At 37.7% G+C, this 18,302-nt stretch overlaps 2 protein-coding genes across 2 annotated transcripts; one reads left to right on the forward strand and one right to left on the reverse strand.

Annotated features, from left to right (window-relative positions):
* The first annotated feature begins 2,448 nt into the window (after positions 1-2,448).
* Positions 2,449-7,096, forward strand: abraxas1 (abraxas 1, BRCA1 A complex subunit). The gene is made up of 9 exons (XM_053477931.1): positions 2,449-2,717; positions 3,066-3,156; positions 3,312-3,348; positions 3,466-3,532; positions 3,971-4,164; positions 4,300-4,419; positions 4,908-4,992; positions 5,083-5,197; positions 6,353-7,096. The coding sequence occupies exons 1-9, from the start codon at positions 2,631-2,633 to the stop codon at positions 6,727-6,729; spliced, it is 1,173 nt and encodes a 390-aa protein (XP_053333906.1). The 5' UTR covers positions 2,449-2,630; the 3' UTR covers positions 6,730-7,096.
* A 1,368-nt stretch (positions 7,097-8,464) lies between these two features.
* mrps18c (mitochondrial ribosomal protein S18C) lies at positions 8,465-13,899 on the reverse strand. Its single transcript, XM_053478895.1, has 6 exons — positions 13,765-13,899; positions 10,573-10,628; positions 10,418-10,501; positions 10,267-10,324; positions 10,129-10,188; positions 8,465-8,598 (listed from the first exon to the last, which is right to left on the reverse strand). The coding sequence occupies exons 1-6, from the start codon at positions 13,835-13,837 to the stop codon at positions 8,522-8,524; spliced, it is 408 nt and encodes a 135-aa protein (XP_053334870.1). The 5' UTR covers positions 13,838-13,899; the 3' UTR covers positions 8,465-8,521.
* Between the last annotated feature and the right edge of the window lie 4,403 nt (positions 13,900-18,302).

Here is an 18,302-nt window from a genome sequence, read left to right on the forward strand (position 1 = left end):
TGAAATCTGTAAAGAAAACACAGAAAACATCAGGGAGTGACCTCATTAACAGCCTCCACTGGGAAAGAGTGATAGTATCACAATCCACCATTTGAAGAAGACTCCAAGAGCAGAAATACATTTTTATATGCCGCAAAATCCAAACTACTAATCAGGAATAAGAAGCAGAAAAAAAATAAACTCATATTGTAATATGTAAAGAAATGCAGAAATGAACTACAAAATGTTAGGATCTAATTGTGTGGGACTTCATCACGCAGCAAGACCCAACCGCAATGCCAACAAAAAAATAAGACGTGATCAGAGACCTAAAGTGAAAGGTTTTAGACTGGCCAAGTTAATCACTAGACCATAATCGAGTTGTGGATGCACTTTACCTCCTGAAGCAGAGACCTTCACTTTGAGACCCTACTCCCATATTTTGCTTAATAAAAATTGGGTGGCACCAAGGTGCCATGTTCTAAGTTACATGTAAATATAACATGAATGAAACTTCTTTTCAGAAAAGGAATAATACAATTTAAATATTCATGTTTTGAATTCAAGGCCAAATGCTTTTCTTGAAAATAAAATAATTGGACAGATATCTGAAAATTTTAGGCCCCCTTAAATGCAGCACATGCTTTATTTTTAACACACAATGTCATACACATCAGGTTACTTAAACTGTGGGGGAATAACTGACCTTTTCCTGGAAACTGGTTATTTATTTAGTGCAGTGTCCAAGTATTTGCATCACAAATCGCAATTGGCAATTACCACTATTATGCAATAATCAAACAAATGTGAAATGCAATTCAGGATGAGGTTTACATGGAGAAGCTTAGTTTGCTATAATATTCTATATTCGTTTTGCATTAAGTTGCATTTTGTGCACTATAATTCTGCATTAAACAAGAAAAAAAAATATTTCAGAGAGTGCATGCTATCACAACCAAACCAAAAACTAAAAACATTTAAACACTACTGGTGTTTAAAGCCCCTTGTTGTTTAATATAGAAGTAAGGTGATTTGCGGTGCATACAAAATACACTATGCACTATGCACCATTATTGCGCACAAGACATGTAAAATACCAAAAGAAAACCAATATGGCAACTCATTTTTCAGATGTATTTATTCATCCATTTATTATAATAACTGCTATATCAGGGAACTTAGGGCACAAGGCAGGGTACATCCTGGATGGGGTGTGCATACAGTATCTTTGGTCTTTGGAAGAAAAAAAAGTACCCAAAACCCAAAAAGCACCAGGACAACATGCAACAACCCACACTTAGAATGGAGAAAGAAATTGTCTATTAATCATTAGATTAATGTTGTGAAATGTAAATACTTATGTATTGTATATACAGTATAAGCTGGTTGTAGGAGCTCAATGGCTAAGGTCCCCTGATCAGAATGCCCCCAGTTCAAGCCCCAGCACTGCCGAGCTGCCACTGTAGGGACATTGAGAAAAGCCCTACACCCCTACTCACTCAGATACAATCAGGTGTAGACTTGGCAACAAGACCCTGTAAGAAACTGCCACTAAAATGAATTTGGGCTAAAAGAGCCCTGACCAAGTACTGAGTGCATTATTATTATTGTTTTTTTTGGTTCAGTGTTCTGGAACAGTGTTTGTCAAGTGTATTTGCAAAACCCATCGAACAGCATGATGACACAAGCAATCATGAAGACCATCCCAGGAAGACCTGACCAAAACTTCAGCACCTCAGATTGGAGCCATTATGAAGCCTTTCATACTTTCATACTTTCATAACATAAGTAGCATAAGTAGCACAAATATTAATATCAACTGGCAATTTGGGAATAACAAATACATTTACATTTAGGCATTTGGCAGACGCTCTTATCCAGAGCGACTTACAAAAAGTGCTTTAATGTTTACATCATTGGATACATACTTACACATACTTACACTGGGTTAACAAAATAAACAAGCAGGCAGACAGATTGACAGGCAGACAGTACTTTATTATTTCTAACGAGAAATTGTATAAATATGCAGCCAGTTCAAATAGTATACAACAACATAAAAAGAAACAAGCGAGAATTGCAGTGAGGAAAGGGTAAAGTTAAAAAAAATAAACTAATCTGAATGTTTTTGTACTGTTGGAGGAAACCCACCAAGCACAAGGAACCCACCAAGCACAAGGAAAACATCCAAACTCCACACAAACACAGGAACAAACCCTCGACCCTGGACGTGCGAAGCTACACAATATGCCATTATGGCGTCATAAATATGACAAAGAGTTCGAGAGGGGAGAGTTATGTAGCATTAAATATTTTAAAATGGGTTTCCCCTTGCCTTAGGAGCTTAAAAAACCTGTGTCCTTAAACTTTTCGTATAGTATAAAGAGAGAGCGTCTGTGTCTCCAGGCCACGCGGTGGCGCTGCACCGAAATCACTGTAAACAATAAACCTAATTTACACGAAGAAAACGGAAACGGAGACAGTAGCTAAGCTCACAGTGAAAAGTTTATAAAGATGGCTGAGTGTGACGTAGAGCTGTGTGTTGTCATTGTTGCGGGCGAATAGCTTCTGTAGACTTGATTATGCTCGGTGTTTTTAAGGTTTAATAAACAACAACAATAGCTCGAATAAATATTGTTGAAAGCGGCAGTATGGAGGAGTACACCACCACTGTGAGAACATCCGGCTTCGTTCTCAGTTCATTAATGTTTCATCATCTGAACAGTGACTCTGATGTGGTGAGTCTACACCTGATATTACACCAAACACTGATATTAATTAAATTCCATTTAAATAAATTGTATTTGCACAGAATTTATAACAGTAAGTATTGCTCCAGCGCAGCTTTACAGAAATCTTGATGAATATTTAGGTATTTATGTACTGGACAGTCCAGAGCTATATGTAGCTACTGTAGCAAAAGCCTTAGATTTAAATATGAACCCATCTACTTCTCAGGGACATGAATTACCCCAATTATTCCAAATATCAATGTGTGTGAACATAATATGAACATATTATAAATAAGTACCCTAAGATAAACACTGGTCGTTGCTGAGTGTCTGTGCTTGGTCTGTATCAAACAGGAGGGATTATTACTCGGTGAGAGCGTTGGAGAGGAGAAGAGCAAAATCACTGACTCGCAGACAGACCACATACAGTTTGTGCACACAATAAGTAAGTCATTTTTATCAATCACATACCTGCACTGCAAAAAATGACATCTTAGCAAGTGAAATAATCTTGACCCTAGCCTATCTATATGTATTTTTAATTATACTGATTGAAAAATGTCTTTATCTGTTAGCGAATGAGCTGGTTTTCTTTTTCAGATATTCAGAAACACATCACATGCAGGAGAACTCACAGGTATGTCAGACGCTCTTGGTACACTTCTGCATTAATACATTGTTTATTTATTTGTATTTAGCATAATAATTCTTGCAATAATTTTTATTTTTTCCTTTTATTCCCTCCTTTTTTAAGCTTCTATAACAACGCCTGTGAAGTGGACAAAGAGAGGATCAGGCAGGTCTTGTCCAATCTCAAAGAGGTATGACCTTTGTTAGAGCTTTTTCTGAAGAGCTACAGTACATCATCTTCAATACTTTGGAATTTTTGGTATGATAAGAAGTCTGTGAAAGCAGCTCTGACATTGAGCTGCTGTCATAGACTTCTGAGTCCCACAAATCTATAGGACTCGATTGTTCGTGTATAAAAAAAAATGTGCGAAAAAACCTATAATATCATAATAATACTTCCCCTCTCCTGGCTTGCTGCTCAGCTTTGCTGTTCTTTAGAGAAGTGTGGTTCAGCAGTAGCTTATTGATTGATCATTTAATCTGTGGCAAATTGCTGTTATATAGGAAAATTAAAAGACTTGGCGATGTGTCATTATAGAAAAGTAATCAGCTTGTGTATGATTCTTTGTGAGTGTTTTCACTGTGTATGATGATTATTACAATAAGGAATCTTCTTGTTTTGAATAAAGGAGAATGTGATTGGCTGGTATCGCCAGCGGAGGAACACCAGTCAGCAAATGACTTTAAAAGAGCAGTTGGTTCATCAGAACTTGAGGAAGCTCCTGACGTATCAGGAACTCATTTTCTTACTGCTCACACCGTCTGAGGGAATGTCACAATCTACTCACCGCCTCGAGTACACAGCCTTCATATGGACTGGCAGGTCAGGACAAGCTGCTTCTCACATTATAGTACAGGAACCATTTGAGCAACAAGTCAACAACATTATAAGCACTTTGATAAACACGGTGGATGGTTGGGTTTGTAATATGTCTAAAGTTTATGAACTTTGATTCAGTCAATACAGTAGTATCTCAGTCTCAGTGAGCAACCTGGGAACACTGGAGCAGCAGGATTACTGGAGAGTCTCTGCTACATGTCCTTCTCTGAGTCAATGTCAAGCAATAAAACAACACAGGTGCAGTAAAAAGCTGATTACATTCAATTCTGTTGAGTTACACTGAGCTCTGACAATGCTCAAACCCACTGCTGTTGTTATCATAAGTATTATTATTATTATTATTATAAATAGTAGTGGTAGTAGTTCTGAATTGGGATGTTATTAATTATTTATCGCTGTTATAAAGTAAATTATACCACAGAAATAAGATGTTTCATAGATGTTCCACAAATGAAAAAGGTTTAAATGATAAAAACATTGATTCTTATTTAAAATGATAAAATTTCAGAGTTGGCAAGTAAGAAGAATAAAAATCCTAAAACACTTCTGGGTTCACCATTTTAGAAACATACATCACCCTTATGTGGTATCTGTAACTCTGTATTTTCTTGTCCTTTTTATTACTAGGTTTATCAGAGCCAGACCATCATTTATAACCAAAATCTGTTGCTATTTCCCTTTGTCCTCTTCACTTAGAGTTTATACTTTATTTTTCTCTCACTTAGATCCAAATTCTTCTCTTCAGAGCAGGATCTCCGAGAGGTGGAAAAAGTCAATGACATGAATGACACATTGTTAGAAGAAATTAAGGTACTTGAGTTTCTGCTTAAGTTTTTAAGTCTTTCTTTTTCAAGCACTGCACCCAGACTTGGTCATAAACAGTGATATTTTTTATTCCAGAATGAGTGTGTAAAAGTGGAGAAGAGCGAGCGTCAAGTGGAGAAGCTACAGGCTGAGATTTCTGAGCTCAGAGAGGCCATCAGAGACAGGAGGACGACACAGCAAGACGGTGAAAGTAAGAGGTCCTGTGGTTTTATGTGTCTTGAATTTGATTATTATATCCAAAGACAGGTTGGTGATTAAACAATGTGTAAAACCACATACAAAAACTTATTTAATCAGTTACAATGAAAATAAGAATTGAGCATTATACCTCTCTTGGGGTTAAGATAAAACCACTGCGTTTTAATGTACTTGTCTGTCTCTAAAAAAATGTGTATAGCTTTAACTTACAAACCACTGATAATGGAGAAAAGGAATAATGCAAAAAAAGGAATGTTTTTTTTTTTTTTTTTAAAGAAACTTCACTGTAAAAGTCCTAATGTATAAGCCAATAGTGTAGAAGCAATACTGTATTAAAACAGGTACATTAATGTAAACTGGAGCTGCTGTTATGGAAAATTAATGAACACAATCTGACCAATTAGAACCCAGAATTCAAGAGTGCTGTGGGATAAAGTACTGGGGATGTTCATGTTAAACCAAAAGTTTTGATTGTGCAGTATAACAGAACATAGTTATAAGAGTAAAAACTATCTTTATTTCACGGTGTAATTCCCTGATACATTAATGCACAACATTTCACTAGTGTTAGGATACCATCAAGGTAGATAGTTTTCTCAGTAACCTCTAAACATCATGTTTAAAATGCTGGCCTCCCAGGAAATCCTTTAAAGAAGGAAAAATGGCCTGGTTTGTCCACCAATGGGTTCTGTTTTTGTAGAAAACTGTACAACCTCATGCTGTCCACAGCACCAGTTGCACATTACAAGAACTTAGTCACATCCCCCATACAGTCCTGACCTCGTTCCAACCGATTTCCACATGTTTGGGCCACAAAGGAGTTTCCCGGGAGGCCAGCGAATCAAGCAGGGGTTCTGATCATGGCTCTGGTGGACTAAAACAGCTTTCTACCTTGATGGTATCCAAGCACTAGTAATATGCCAGAATAGGTGCATTAGTGTAGCAGGAGATTATATACAAAAATAAAGGTAGTGTTTACTCTCATGACTGAGTTCTGTTACAGGTTTTCCCAGGTTGACTTGAACACCCTTCATATTAATAAATAGAAATGTACAGCTGCAGTAGGTTTAATGTAATGAACATGCTCTAAAAGACTAATTGACAAAGTTGTTTTATTATTATAGCAAATTTTTGTTAACTGTTTTAGCCAAAGAAAGTTCTCACCCTGAAGAACCCAAAGAGAACATCCTGCTGTGTTCGGCACTGAAAGCACTGTTCCCAAACACACCGTCGTTATGCAGCCGGACTCTGAGTCTTGAGGGTTTTCCTGTACTGCACATGTGCTGCGCTGAGGACCACGGTGTCGATGTTCCCGCCAAATTGCCGCTGCTCCTCATGCAGTCTGGTCATGGAGGCAAGAAGAAAAGGACGAACTCAGGTTCTGGGCTTAAGGGGAAACTTCAGTCACGGAAAGGTAAAAGGAGAAAGGTGGATGCAGAGTCGAGTGAGCCATTGTCCGGAAGTGAGTCTGACACGGAGGTGGAGGTGAGCAGCCCGAACCAGAGCAACTCCCCTGTGTTCTAGATAACAAGAAATAAAACACAACTGACAGGGTGGTATGATGAAGCAGAGTAACTGTTACTGACTTTTAGCTGATTCCTCCCGTCCTCGAGTGATTTAATTCTGTTCTACAACTGCATTTTGCCAAGCATTATAATTCTTAAAAAAGTTAAGTATGATATTGTTTTTATTGTTTTGTAAGTACCTTCAAATTTGTGGAATGCTCTTGAAAGAAGGTACTTTCTTTTTTTTCCCTGCAAAAAATGTTTTGTATACATTTTAAATGTATGTGTGTTTATTTTCATTTATTATATTTTCTCAATGTGTTCACTGTTAAATGGATGTGCAAATTTTTCATGATTTTACTTTTTTTTAATTAGCTGTTTTTTCTACTTTCTTTTTTTTACTTGAGTTGTTATAAATTAAACATCCACTTCCATAGTCAGCATCTGTCCTTGCATTCATTATAAATTAAACAAAGTGGTTTTAGTTACAGTTCTGACTTTTCCCTAATTAATGAATTAATTGTCTTTAATTAAATTTTTCATTTCATTGCTTTATAAGTAGTGTAAATAGGCGCTGTAATTTAAGTAGCGATATAAATACACATAGGATTTTTAACTTTAAAATGAAACAAAAACATTGTTTTTAGTCGTGGCCAATTCCTCCCCGTCACTAGGGGGCTCTCACATTAAGGCTACTACTATCATTCATCCGGGAGGGCCGAAGACTATCACGTGTTCCCTCTGAACCGCGTGACGCCAGCCAACCGCATCTTTTCGGACTGCTTGCTCACGCACGGTTAGGAGCGGAGTAACACACTCGGAGGAAAGCGCTAGCCGCTCTTTCCGCGTGCGCGAGCTTACATACGCCCCTGATTGGCTGTAGAGCTGTGATTGATGTGGGAGCACAAAGTACCTTTAATCCCTACCCTCCCCAGTCACATCATCTATAAACACCAGAACAGTTTGGCAGTCATCCACAGCATGCTACAACACTGCCTCCACTATATTTGACAAATGATGTTTGACATTTTGTTTGCATCTTGAGGCAATCTTCTGGTGTTTGTCTATGATGGCCTCTATTGATTGTAGACTTTGACAGTAATACCTACCTCCTCCAAAGTGTTCTTAGCTTGATTTTGTGAAAGGGATTTTCTTCAGCAGGAAAATAATGTTGTGATATTCACTTTAGCTGTGTCTCATGGTCATCCAGGGCTTCTGGAGTTTCTGAACTTTCTAGTTAATTCCTTTTCAAGAATGTGCCAAATTGTTTCTGCTATGACTAAGAATCAGGCCACAACTAGCCATCAAACTGCTTATCAGTCAGTTGTCCAATTACTTTGGAGCCTGGGTGAAAATAGCTGTAGTTCCTAACCGTTAATGCAATATTTTTTATAAACCCCTTTGAATTAAAGCTGAAACTCTGCACTTCAGTCACACCTTGTCTGCTTTGTGCCACATTCACTTGGGTCATGTATACTTATGGACATGGCTGTAAGTGGGTTACTAGAAGATACAGAAAATAATCCTATGTTGTATGAGAACATAGAATTATTTTTATATTAAAGGCTGAACAAAATGACTAAAAAATTTGTAATAAATAATAAATTAATTAAGAATAAAACAGTATATGCAGTTGTATAATTGCAGAATTTATTAACTTTAATGACATCATGTAATTAAACAAACATTACAGCTTTTAAATTATTTTAAAATTTGCCATGAGAGCAAGTAAAAGTAAAGATTTACAAAACAGGTTGACACACAAGCTTTTTATTCAGTTAATAATAAGTCATAATTATCATGTTCTCTTGCTACTCCATGTGTCTGATGTCACAAATGTTGGGGTCTTTAATAAACTGTGGATCTTTCAGTGTTACAGACATGAAACCTGTTCAAGAGAAAAAAAAAATACAAGTTACTTTAAATTAGAAATTGTAGTGTTAAATAAGAAATCTTTATACAAAAGTTAGTTATGACCAAATAATCTGATTGGATGAGAGGCATTCCATGAGTGGTGGCAATAAACAGTAACATCATAACTGTTATGATAATTATATGCTTCACTTTGTGTCACAGGTTTTCTAATACCCGTTAATTACGCTGATTGTCGGTGGCAGCATGGGTGAATGTATTTTGGTATGATCTGCAATACTGAGGAGAGCGCCACTAACTGGCAAAACCTTTCACTGACACACTTTTAACAAGAAAACACATCTGATAACATTATCTCATCTTAAACAGCACAGCTGCACTCAGTCTCATGATACTGCTTATTGAACTCCTTTTCCGCTGAACATTCGAAAATAAGAAAAACTCTTGTCTTTAACTTTCTTTGTTCTGGTGATCAACATAAGAGTGAGCAGATCGTATGATGCATGCGGTCATGCCATCAGAGTGGCAAAGTGTCAGATTACCATTTAAGTAATTTTTGTGAACAGGCTTTGGTAAAATGGGGTGTTCACATCAAACTTGTGATGAAGTTTCTCATGAATGAAGGCATAAAACAGATTGATATTTACAAAAGAGATTTCGAGCACATTTCAGTGACTGTAACTTCTGATGCTTAAAAATCAAAAGATAACTTGTGGGAACTGTACATGCAATCATTCATAAACACCACCTGCACTTTACAGTTACTGCCACATCCACCTTACAGTCCCGACCTTATCCAAGCTATTTCTACATGTTTGGGCCATTAAGTAAGCACTAATAAAATGCTGCGATAAGTACATTAGTGTATCAGGGGATTATATAGAGAAATAAAGGAAATTTTTACTTATATAATAATAATAATAATAATAATAATGACATGAACCCTTTGTTTCTTTCTTCATATAATTCTAAAGCATATAGACCTATTGCTTCTACTCATGCTATGGCGCATTCTGTTGTTCTGCACAATCTAAAGTCCCGATTTAACTTGAATGCCCATCAAGGTGTGGTAAAGTGATTCATCGTTTAGATTTGAAACTTAACACACTGCCTGTATGTGCAAATATCCAAAGATGACTTAACAGCAGCATAAAAGTCCTATGTTTACAAAGTTAGAAGATCTTATTAGATCTACTTAAGAGCTTAGACACAAAAGCATAGCACACATAGCAGCCGTTCTTTAAAAAATAAAATGTTGTGTAAAAAAAAATAATAATAATACCAATAATTAGGTTTGCTGTAAAAAAATAAATAAGAACGTGGAGCTGTGGAATGAATACTACAGTCAGGCAATGACGCCTTAAATGATGGACACCATATTTATTTTGCACTGGTTCTGGTTTCTCCAAGTGCAATAAAAAATTGGATTATATTTTTATCCAAAACCTTCAACTGGTCACAATTAATGGTTATCAGTACAAAAAAAACAAAAACAAACAAGTGTTCTAAATTTAAAGGAATGGCAGTGAAGTATAATTAATGTTACCCATTGAGCGAGCTCTCTTGATCGCTTTCATCACCTCCCTCTGTTTGCGACCGCACAAACCTGTGGGAAATACAATTACGTGTTATTTCATCAAATATTAGGCATGGATGCATACAGAATTTGGTAGAAATGTCTAACCTGTGATGTGCCGGCCGTATATTCTGCCAGTGTGTGGGGAAATAAACTGGGATAACAACTGATATTGAGAAAACAAGAGATTACTTATGTGACATTCAACACCACTGCAATGTACAGGTTATGTTTTGGACTTGGGTATCATACGACTCACCTGGATGTTTTTATAATCCACTTCCACGTTACACAAGATGCAGCCCTTCTGTGGTTGTTTATATGGATTTTCCATTTTAATGGGCTAAAAGAAAACACATAGTTAATGGCTGTATCCAGCTGAGATATTTATACAGATATAAAGTGATTACTTACCATATCGGTTAATTTGTCCTCATGCTGGGTGGTGCAAAGACTTCTGAGACATTGAGCTGTGAATTAGAAATAGAAACTTTATAAAGGAATTATGATCCCGCATAGCGATGATATAAACCACACACATTAAATTAACACACAGAATGACTGAAGATAACTGAAATTATGGAATTGGAATGGAAATAAATTTAGAAACCACTGAAGATTTTCTATTATTATAGAGATGGACTAATGATATTTAAAATTGTATACAGAGAGCAAGCGGTATGTTTACAATTGCAAAAAAAAAGTGTGATATTTACGTTTACACATAATAGGGCAAACACCAAACAACATCCTGTGAGCAGAAGGTCTGCAAGCTAAAAAAACATGTTAAAGCGTGAGAAAGAGGACAATGGCCAGACTCGTCTGAGCTGGCAGGATGTATACAGTAACTTATATAAGCACTCTTTACAACTATGGTGGGCATAAAATTAGATCTGAACACATTAAACCTGAAAACCTCAAAAATTGAGTTTACAACAGATTAGGTCGGAATGGGCACAGACTCACACACTCTGAAAAGCTTGAGACAACTGCTGTAGCCCATTCACCTTAAGTTTCAATGTTTTTTTGCATGCTGGGATGCTGTTCTGCCGAGGTCTGGCGTGAACACTCCCTGAAGCTCTTGAAATGGAGCTGCATGATTTTAAGCCTTGTTCTGACTGACTGGAGATGATTATACAATGGCAAGAAAAAGTATGTAAAACTTATGGAATTTCATGGTTTTCTACATTAAATTATCATAAAATGTGATCTGATCTCCATCTCAAGTTCAAGTAGGCTTTATTGTCACTTCAACGATATACAGTTAGTACACAGTGAAACGAAACAACGTTTCTCCAGGACCAAGGTGCTACATGCAACATAAATTTACAACATAAATTAACAGAAAAACTAAACTAGCTAACTAAGAGGCCTAGTTAGCTGGCTAGCAGAGACAAGACAGATTGACCTAACATAAATTATAACATAAATTAACAAAACCATCAACAACAATATCAACATCAACCATCTAAGTTAAGAGTATTGACAAATATAATGTGCCTAAAATAACAATAACAAAAAAAATTCTGATTGTTTAAATCTTTGGCCTGTTGCATCACCCCAGAGTTTTAGCTAACATACAAACATTCTCACACTGTCCTGGAGAATGTTTTGATACACTTGGGAATTAATCTATCCCTCTATGACTGCAAGCTGGTCACACCCAGATCATCATTTACGGTTGGGATGATGTTTTTATGATGATACATAGTTTCCTTTTTACACCAGATGTAATGTTGCATGTTCTTTCCAAATAGTTACTTAGGTTTCCAACTTAGTTTTATCAGTCTGCAAAACATTTTGCCAAAACTGCTATGAAGTGTCAATGTGCTTTATGGGAAACTTTAGGCATGCAGCAATGTTTTTTTTTTTTTTTTTTTTTTTTTAGTAAGAAGTGGACCACTCCTTTGTGGTGTTCCGTCATGGAAACCTTGTTTGTTAAATGTTTAACATACTGTAGACTCATGAACACAGATGTTAGCCAGTTCTGATGATGCCCTCAAATCTTTGGCAGTCACTCAGGCTTGTTTCTTTACCTCATTGATGAGTTTTTGTTGTGCTCATGAGGTCATTTTGACTGGGCACCTACTTTTTGGTAAAGTAGCCAAAGTAACAGTGTGTCTTCATTTGTAGACTGGTGAATTTCTAAAGTCGTTGAAATCAATTTGTACCCCCTTTCCAGCTTTATGTAAATTAACAATTCTTGATTATAGATCTTCTAAAACCTCTTGTTGGCGAGTCATGGCTCACATAAGACTATACTACTTGTGCGGAGCAAACTCAAAACAATTGAGTGGTTTTTATCAGTCAAGGCAGCTTTAGTCCACACCCACAAATTAATTTTCTTAACAATGACTCCAGGTATGCTAACACCTAACTCCAATTAGCATTTTTAAGGTAATTACATTTAGGCATTTGGCAGACGCTCTTATCCAGAGCGACTTACTTTTTTATCTCATTATACATCTGAGCAGGGAGGGTTAAGGGCCTTGCTCAAGGGCCCAACAATGGCAACTTGGTGGTTGTGGGGTTTGAACCTGGGATCTTCCGAACCATAGTCCAATGCCATAACCACTGAGCTACCCCGGCCCCATTAATTAATTCAAGGATTCACATAGTTTTCCCACCAGCACTATAAGGGTTTTATGCATTTTGTTATAATTATTTTAGGCACATTTTTTGTAAATACTCTTGGGCAATATCAGATCAAATTTTATGAAAAATTAATGCAGGAAATCATGAAATTCCCGAACATGCTTTTTATTGCCACTGTATACACTATATAACTGTAGTGGGATCACCACTGTGACTTTCCTTTTTTTTTAAGATTTGAATATAATTATTTGTAAAAATTGTGATGAGATTTGGTTGGCACAGTGGCTTTGTGGTCAGCACTGTCGCCTTGCACCACCAGGGTCCGTGTTCGATTCCTGCCTTTGGTCTGTATGCACGTGTTTGCATGTGCTTTCCTCCCACAGTCCAAAGACATGGAGATTATGCTAATTGAAGTTTTTGCCCATAGTGCCTGAATGAGCGTATGAATGTGTATATGTGTGTCCTGTACCCTGTCCAGAGTGTTCCTCGCCTTGTGCCCTAAGGAGAGGCTTCAGCCCCCCCGCAACCCCGATAAAGTGATAAAGCAGTTAACACAATGAATGAGTGGTAGGATTTGTTCTTCGTCTAGAATGTTAATTATAAATTTTATCTTAAAATAATATAATTTATGGCACTAAAGACGCCATAAATGAAGAAAGTTCCTAAACTTGTTTAAATTATACAAATGGTTTGATGCAAATTGTGTTGACAATCTAGGCAGTCATGATTCTAAGTAATATAAAATAATTCAATTCCTTCTCGACACCAAAAGTATTTTAAGATCCCATCATCGAGCAGGGGCTACATCCCAAACAACCACATTTTGACTATATAGTGCACTATCTAACATGTGCCGATCATGATTTCATGTCCTCCGTAGTGCGCTTGTGTTAAATAAGCGAGGCGTTTAGGACTCAGCCATGACAGCGGGACAGATTGAAGAATTCATAAAATACGACTGAACGCCGCTTCTCAATTAACAAAGTATTATATAAAAATCATATTTAATACCTGAAATGTTTTGTAAGATCCCATGTTTTGACAGGGCTGTCTGAAACACTCGAAAATTTGAAAGGGCAAGCATCTTCTCAGCGCTGGGTCAGTGAGCAGCCATGACACTTCTTCCTCGTCTGTAATCGCGAGAAAGATGCGTCGCGCAATTTTGACATACCGCCATCTAGTGGGCTTAATTAATCAGCTAAGAAGAAGTCAATAAAATAGGACTTTTTAATTAAAATAAATAAATAAACTTATATTATGTAACTGTCAAGTAACGTTTAACCTTGTGTGTTAAGCCATTACTTAAGTTATAAAAATGATTTTTTAATTATTATTATTATATAAAATTATAAATATATTCTGTGTCAACGTTTTCACACACTGTTGCTGGTATTTTGGCCCATTCCTCCATGCAAATCTCCTCTAGAGAAGTGATGTTTTGGGGCTGTCGCTGGGCAACATGGACTTTCAACTCCCTCAAAAGTTTTTCTATGGGGGTGAGATTTGGAGACTGGCTAGGCGCCTCCAGGACCTTCAAATAGTCCACTCCTTCGTTGCCTGGGTGGTGTGTTTGGGATCATTGTCATGCAGAAAAATCCAGCCATGTTTCATCTTCAATGCCCTTGCTGATGGAATGAGGTTTTCACTCAAAATCTCACAATACATGGCCCCTATTCATTCTTTTCTTTACACGGATCAGTCGTCCTGGTCACTTTGCAGAAAAACAGCCCCAACGCATGATGTTTCCACCCATATGCTTAGGTATGGTGTTCTTTGGATGCAACTCAGCATTCTTTCTCCTCCAAACACAAAGTCCTATTTTGGTTTCATCTGACCATATGACATTCTCTCAATCCTCTTCTGGATCATCCAAATGCTCTTTAGCAACTTCAGACGGGCCTGGACCATGTACTGGCTTAAGCAGGGGGGCACGTCTGGCACTGCAGGATTTGAGTCCCTGGCGGCACAGTGTGTTACTCATGGTAGCCTTTGATACTTTGGTACCAGCTCTCTGCAGGTCATTCACTAGGTCCCCCCGTGTGGTTCTGGGATTTTTGCTTACAGTTCTTGTGATAATTTTCACCCCAGAAGGTGAGATCTTGCGTGGAGCCCCAATGTCTTCCATTTTCTAATAATTGCTCCCACAGTCGATTTCTTCACACCAAACTGCTTACCTATTGCAGATCCAGTCTTCCCAGCCTGGTGCAGGTCTACAATTTTGCTTCGGGGGCCTTTGACAGCTCTTTGGTCTTGGCCATAGTGGAGTTTAGAGTGTGACTGTTTGAGGTTGTGGACAGGTGTCTTTTATGTGTGAGTGGAGGACAGAGGATCCTCTTAAAGAATTAGTTACAGGTTTGTGAGAGCCAGAAATCTTGCTTGTTTGTACGTGACCAAATACTACTGAGGAATTTACCAATTAATTTATTAAAAATCCTACAATGTGATTTTCTGGATTTTTTTTCTTATTTTGTCTATGTCAGAAGACATATCCTGTGGTCACAGCAAAGATGTTACAAAGTTTAATAAGGGTCAAAGAAAACAACTACTGTTTTAGCAAGGGATTGCTAAAACTACTGAAATTGGGTTAAGAACTGTAAAATTGCTTTAATTTGCTAGGCAGCAATATAAGGAATAAACTGTGGAGCATTAGAAAAAGGTCAAGTCCAGATTTACCCTGTTCCAGACTGATGGGTGCATCAGGGTAAGAAGAGAGGCAGATCAAGTGATGCACCCATCACCACCACGCCCCCTAACTGAATATACTGAATGATCGGGTTTTTCCATTAATTGATTCTTTCCTGATGGCATGGTCATATTCCAAGAATAATGTTAATTGGCATTAAATTGTGGAAGAATGGTTCAGGGAGTATGAGAAATAATTTTCATGCATGAATTGGCCACCACAAAGTCCAAACCTTAAAGTGGCCCTATTATGCCAAAAAATGCTACTATTGCTTAATGAGTCTCCTAAAACAGGTTTACAGTGGTGTGAAAAACTATTTGCCCCCTTCCTGATTTCTTATTCTTTTGCATGTTTGTCACACAAAATGTTTCTGATCATCAAACAAATTTAACTATTAGTCAAAGATAACATAATTGAACACAAAATTGCAGTTTTTAAATGATGGTTTTTATTATTTAGGGAGAAAAAAAATCCAAACCTACATAACCCTGTGTGAAAAAGTAATTGCCCCCTGAACCTAATAACTGGTTGGGCCACCCTTAGCAGCAATAACTGCAATCAAGCGTTTGCAATAACTTGCAACGAGTCTTTTACAACGCTCTGGAGGAATTTTGGCCCACTCATCTTTGCAGAATTGTTGTAATTCAGCTTTATTTGAGGGTTTTCTAGCATAAACCGCCTTTTTAAGGTCATGCCACAACATCTCAATAGGATTCATGTCAGGACTTTGACTAGGCCACTCCAAAGTCTTCATTTTGTTTTTCTTCAGCCATTCAGAGGTGGATTTGCTGGTGTGTTTTGGGTCATTGTCCTGCTGCAGCACCCAAGATCGCTTCAGCTTGAGTTGACGAACAGATGGCTGGACATTCTCCTTCAGGATTTTTTGGTAGACAGTAGAATTCATGGTTCCATCTATCACAGCAAGTCTTCCAGGTCCTGAAGCAGCAAAACAACCCCAGACCATCACACTACCACCACCATATTTTACTATTGGTATGATGTTCTTTTTCTGAAATGCTGTGTTACTTTTACGCCAGATGTAACGGGACACGCACCTTCCAAAAAGTTCAACTTTTGTCTCGTCGGTCCACAAGGTATTTTCCCAAAAGTCTTGGCAATCATTGAGATGTTTTTTAGCAAAATTGAGACGAGCCTTAATGTTCTTTTTGCTTAAGTGGTTTGCGCTCTGGAAATCTGCCATGCAGGTCGTTTTTGCCCAGTCTCTTTCTTATGGTGGAGTCGTGAACACTGACCTTAATTGAGGCAAGTGAGGCCTGCAGTTCTTTAGATGTTGTACTGGGGTCTTTTGTGGCCTCTCGGATGAGTTGTCTCTGCGCTCTTGGGGTAATTTTGGTCGGTCGGCCACTCCTGGGAAGGTTCACCACTGTTTCATGTTTTTGCCATTCGTGGATAATGGCTCTCACTGTGGTTCGCTGGAGTCCCAAAGCTTTAGAAATGGCTTTATAACCTTTACCAGCCTGATAGATCTCAATTACTTTTGTTCTCATTTGTTCCTGAATTTCTTTGGATTTTGGCATGATGTCTAGCTTTTGAGGTGCTTTTGGTCTACTTCTCTGTGTCAGGTAGCTCCTATTTAGGTGATTTCTTGATTGAAACAGGTGTGGCAGTAAACAGGCCTGGGGGTGATAACAGAAATTGAACTCAGACGTGATAAACCACAGTTAAGTTATTTTTTAACAAGGGGGGCAATTACTTTTTCACACAGGGCCATGTAGATTTGGAGTTTTTTTTCTCCCTTAATAACATAATCTTCATTTAAAAACTGCATTTTGTGTTCAATTATGTTATCTTTTACTAATAGTTAACGGTTTTTGATGAGCAGAAACATTTAAGTGTGACAAACATGCAAAAGAATAAGAAATCAGGAAGGGGGCAAATAGTTTTTCACACCACTGTACATGTATGTAAGGTCAAAAAACACTTTTGTTTTCTCCAAAAATAGATTTAATTTTACCCTATTTCTAAAAGATTCGTAAACAACTAGTGTGAAACAGTTCGAAGATTCAGTCTGTCTAAACCCCTCCTTTACGTGAGCCCTTACTACTGTGATTGGTCAGATGGTGCGGTGATTTATAAACGTCAATTACCATAACTAAATGACGGCTCTGGAGACCCGTCAATATATAGAAAAGATGGCGTCGGTTTTACCGTGTAACGACCAGCTAATTTTATTTTAACTGTGGCTACAACAATCGAGAGGTCTTTTATCTTTGTGTCGGTGTTGCGTTAAAAGGCCAGTGGGCAAAAAGGACAAACACAAACAAGTAGATAAAGCAAACGTGCATTATACAAAACTAAATAAAGTAAATGAAAAAGGTGCATCACAACCAAACAAAGATATAAACAATATTTAGAAACTACATTTAATAAACGGTATGTGTATGTGAACGCGAGTGAATGTAAAATGTCCGAAGTCCATGTTTATTGTATGTATGTTAGAGTATACTGAGTATGGTTCGGTCTCAATGGGGTTAATGAAGTCCAGGGGGGCCAAAGACGGAGGGTGAGAAGTCCGGGGAATATGTCCAGTCAAAGATAATCTAATAAAAAAAATAAAAATCAATAAAAAATCTTCGAAAGAAAATGATCCACATCCATCTCTCCTTCTCTCATCCAAACAAATAACGGCAGCGCTGTTCCACCATTACCACTCATGCATTTTTCCCTCGGGGCATGCGCACTTTATGTGTGTGTGATGCGTGAAGTGCGCATGCTCTATGCCCTTACACGATAAGGGAAAGGAGCATGCGCACTTCGCGTGTGTGCATTTTGATGCATTTTTCCCCACAGGGCTTGCCGTAGATAGGCATGCGCACTTCGCGAGTTCAGTTTTGGTGAATTGTGG

This window comes from Clarias gariepinus, chromosome 19 (assembly GCF_024256425.1).
Source record: "Clarias gariepinus isolate MV-2021 ecotype Netherlands chromosome 19, CGAR_prim_01v2, whole genome shotgun sequence".
Classification (NCBI taxonomy): domain Eukaryota; kingdom Metazoa; phylum Chordata; class Actinopteri; order Siluriformes; family Clariidae; genus Clarias; species Clarias gariepinus.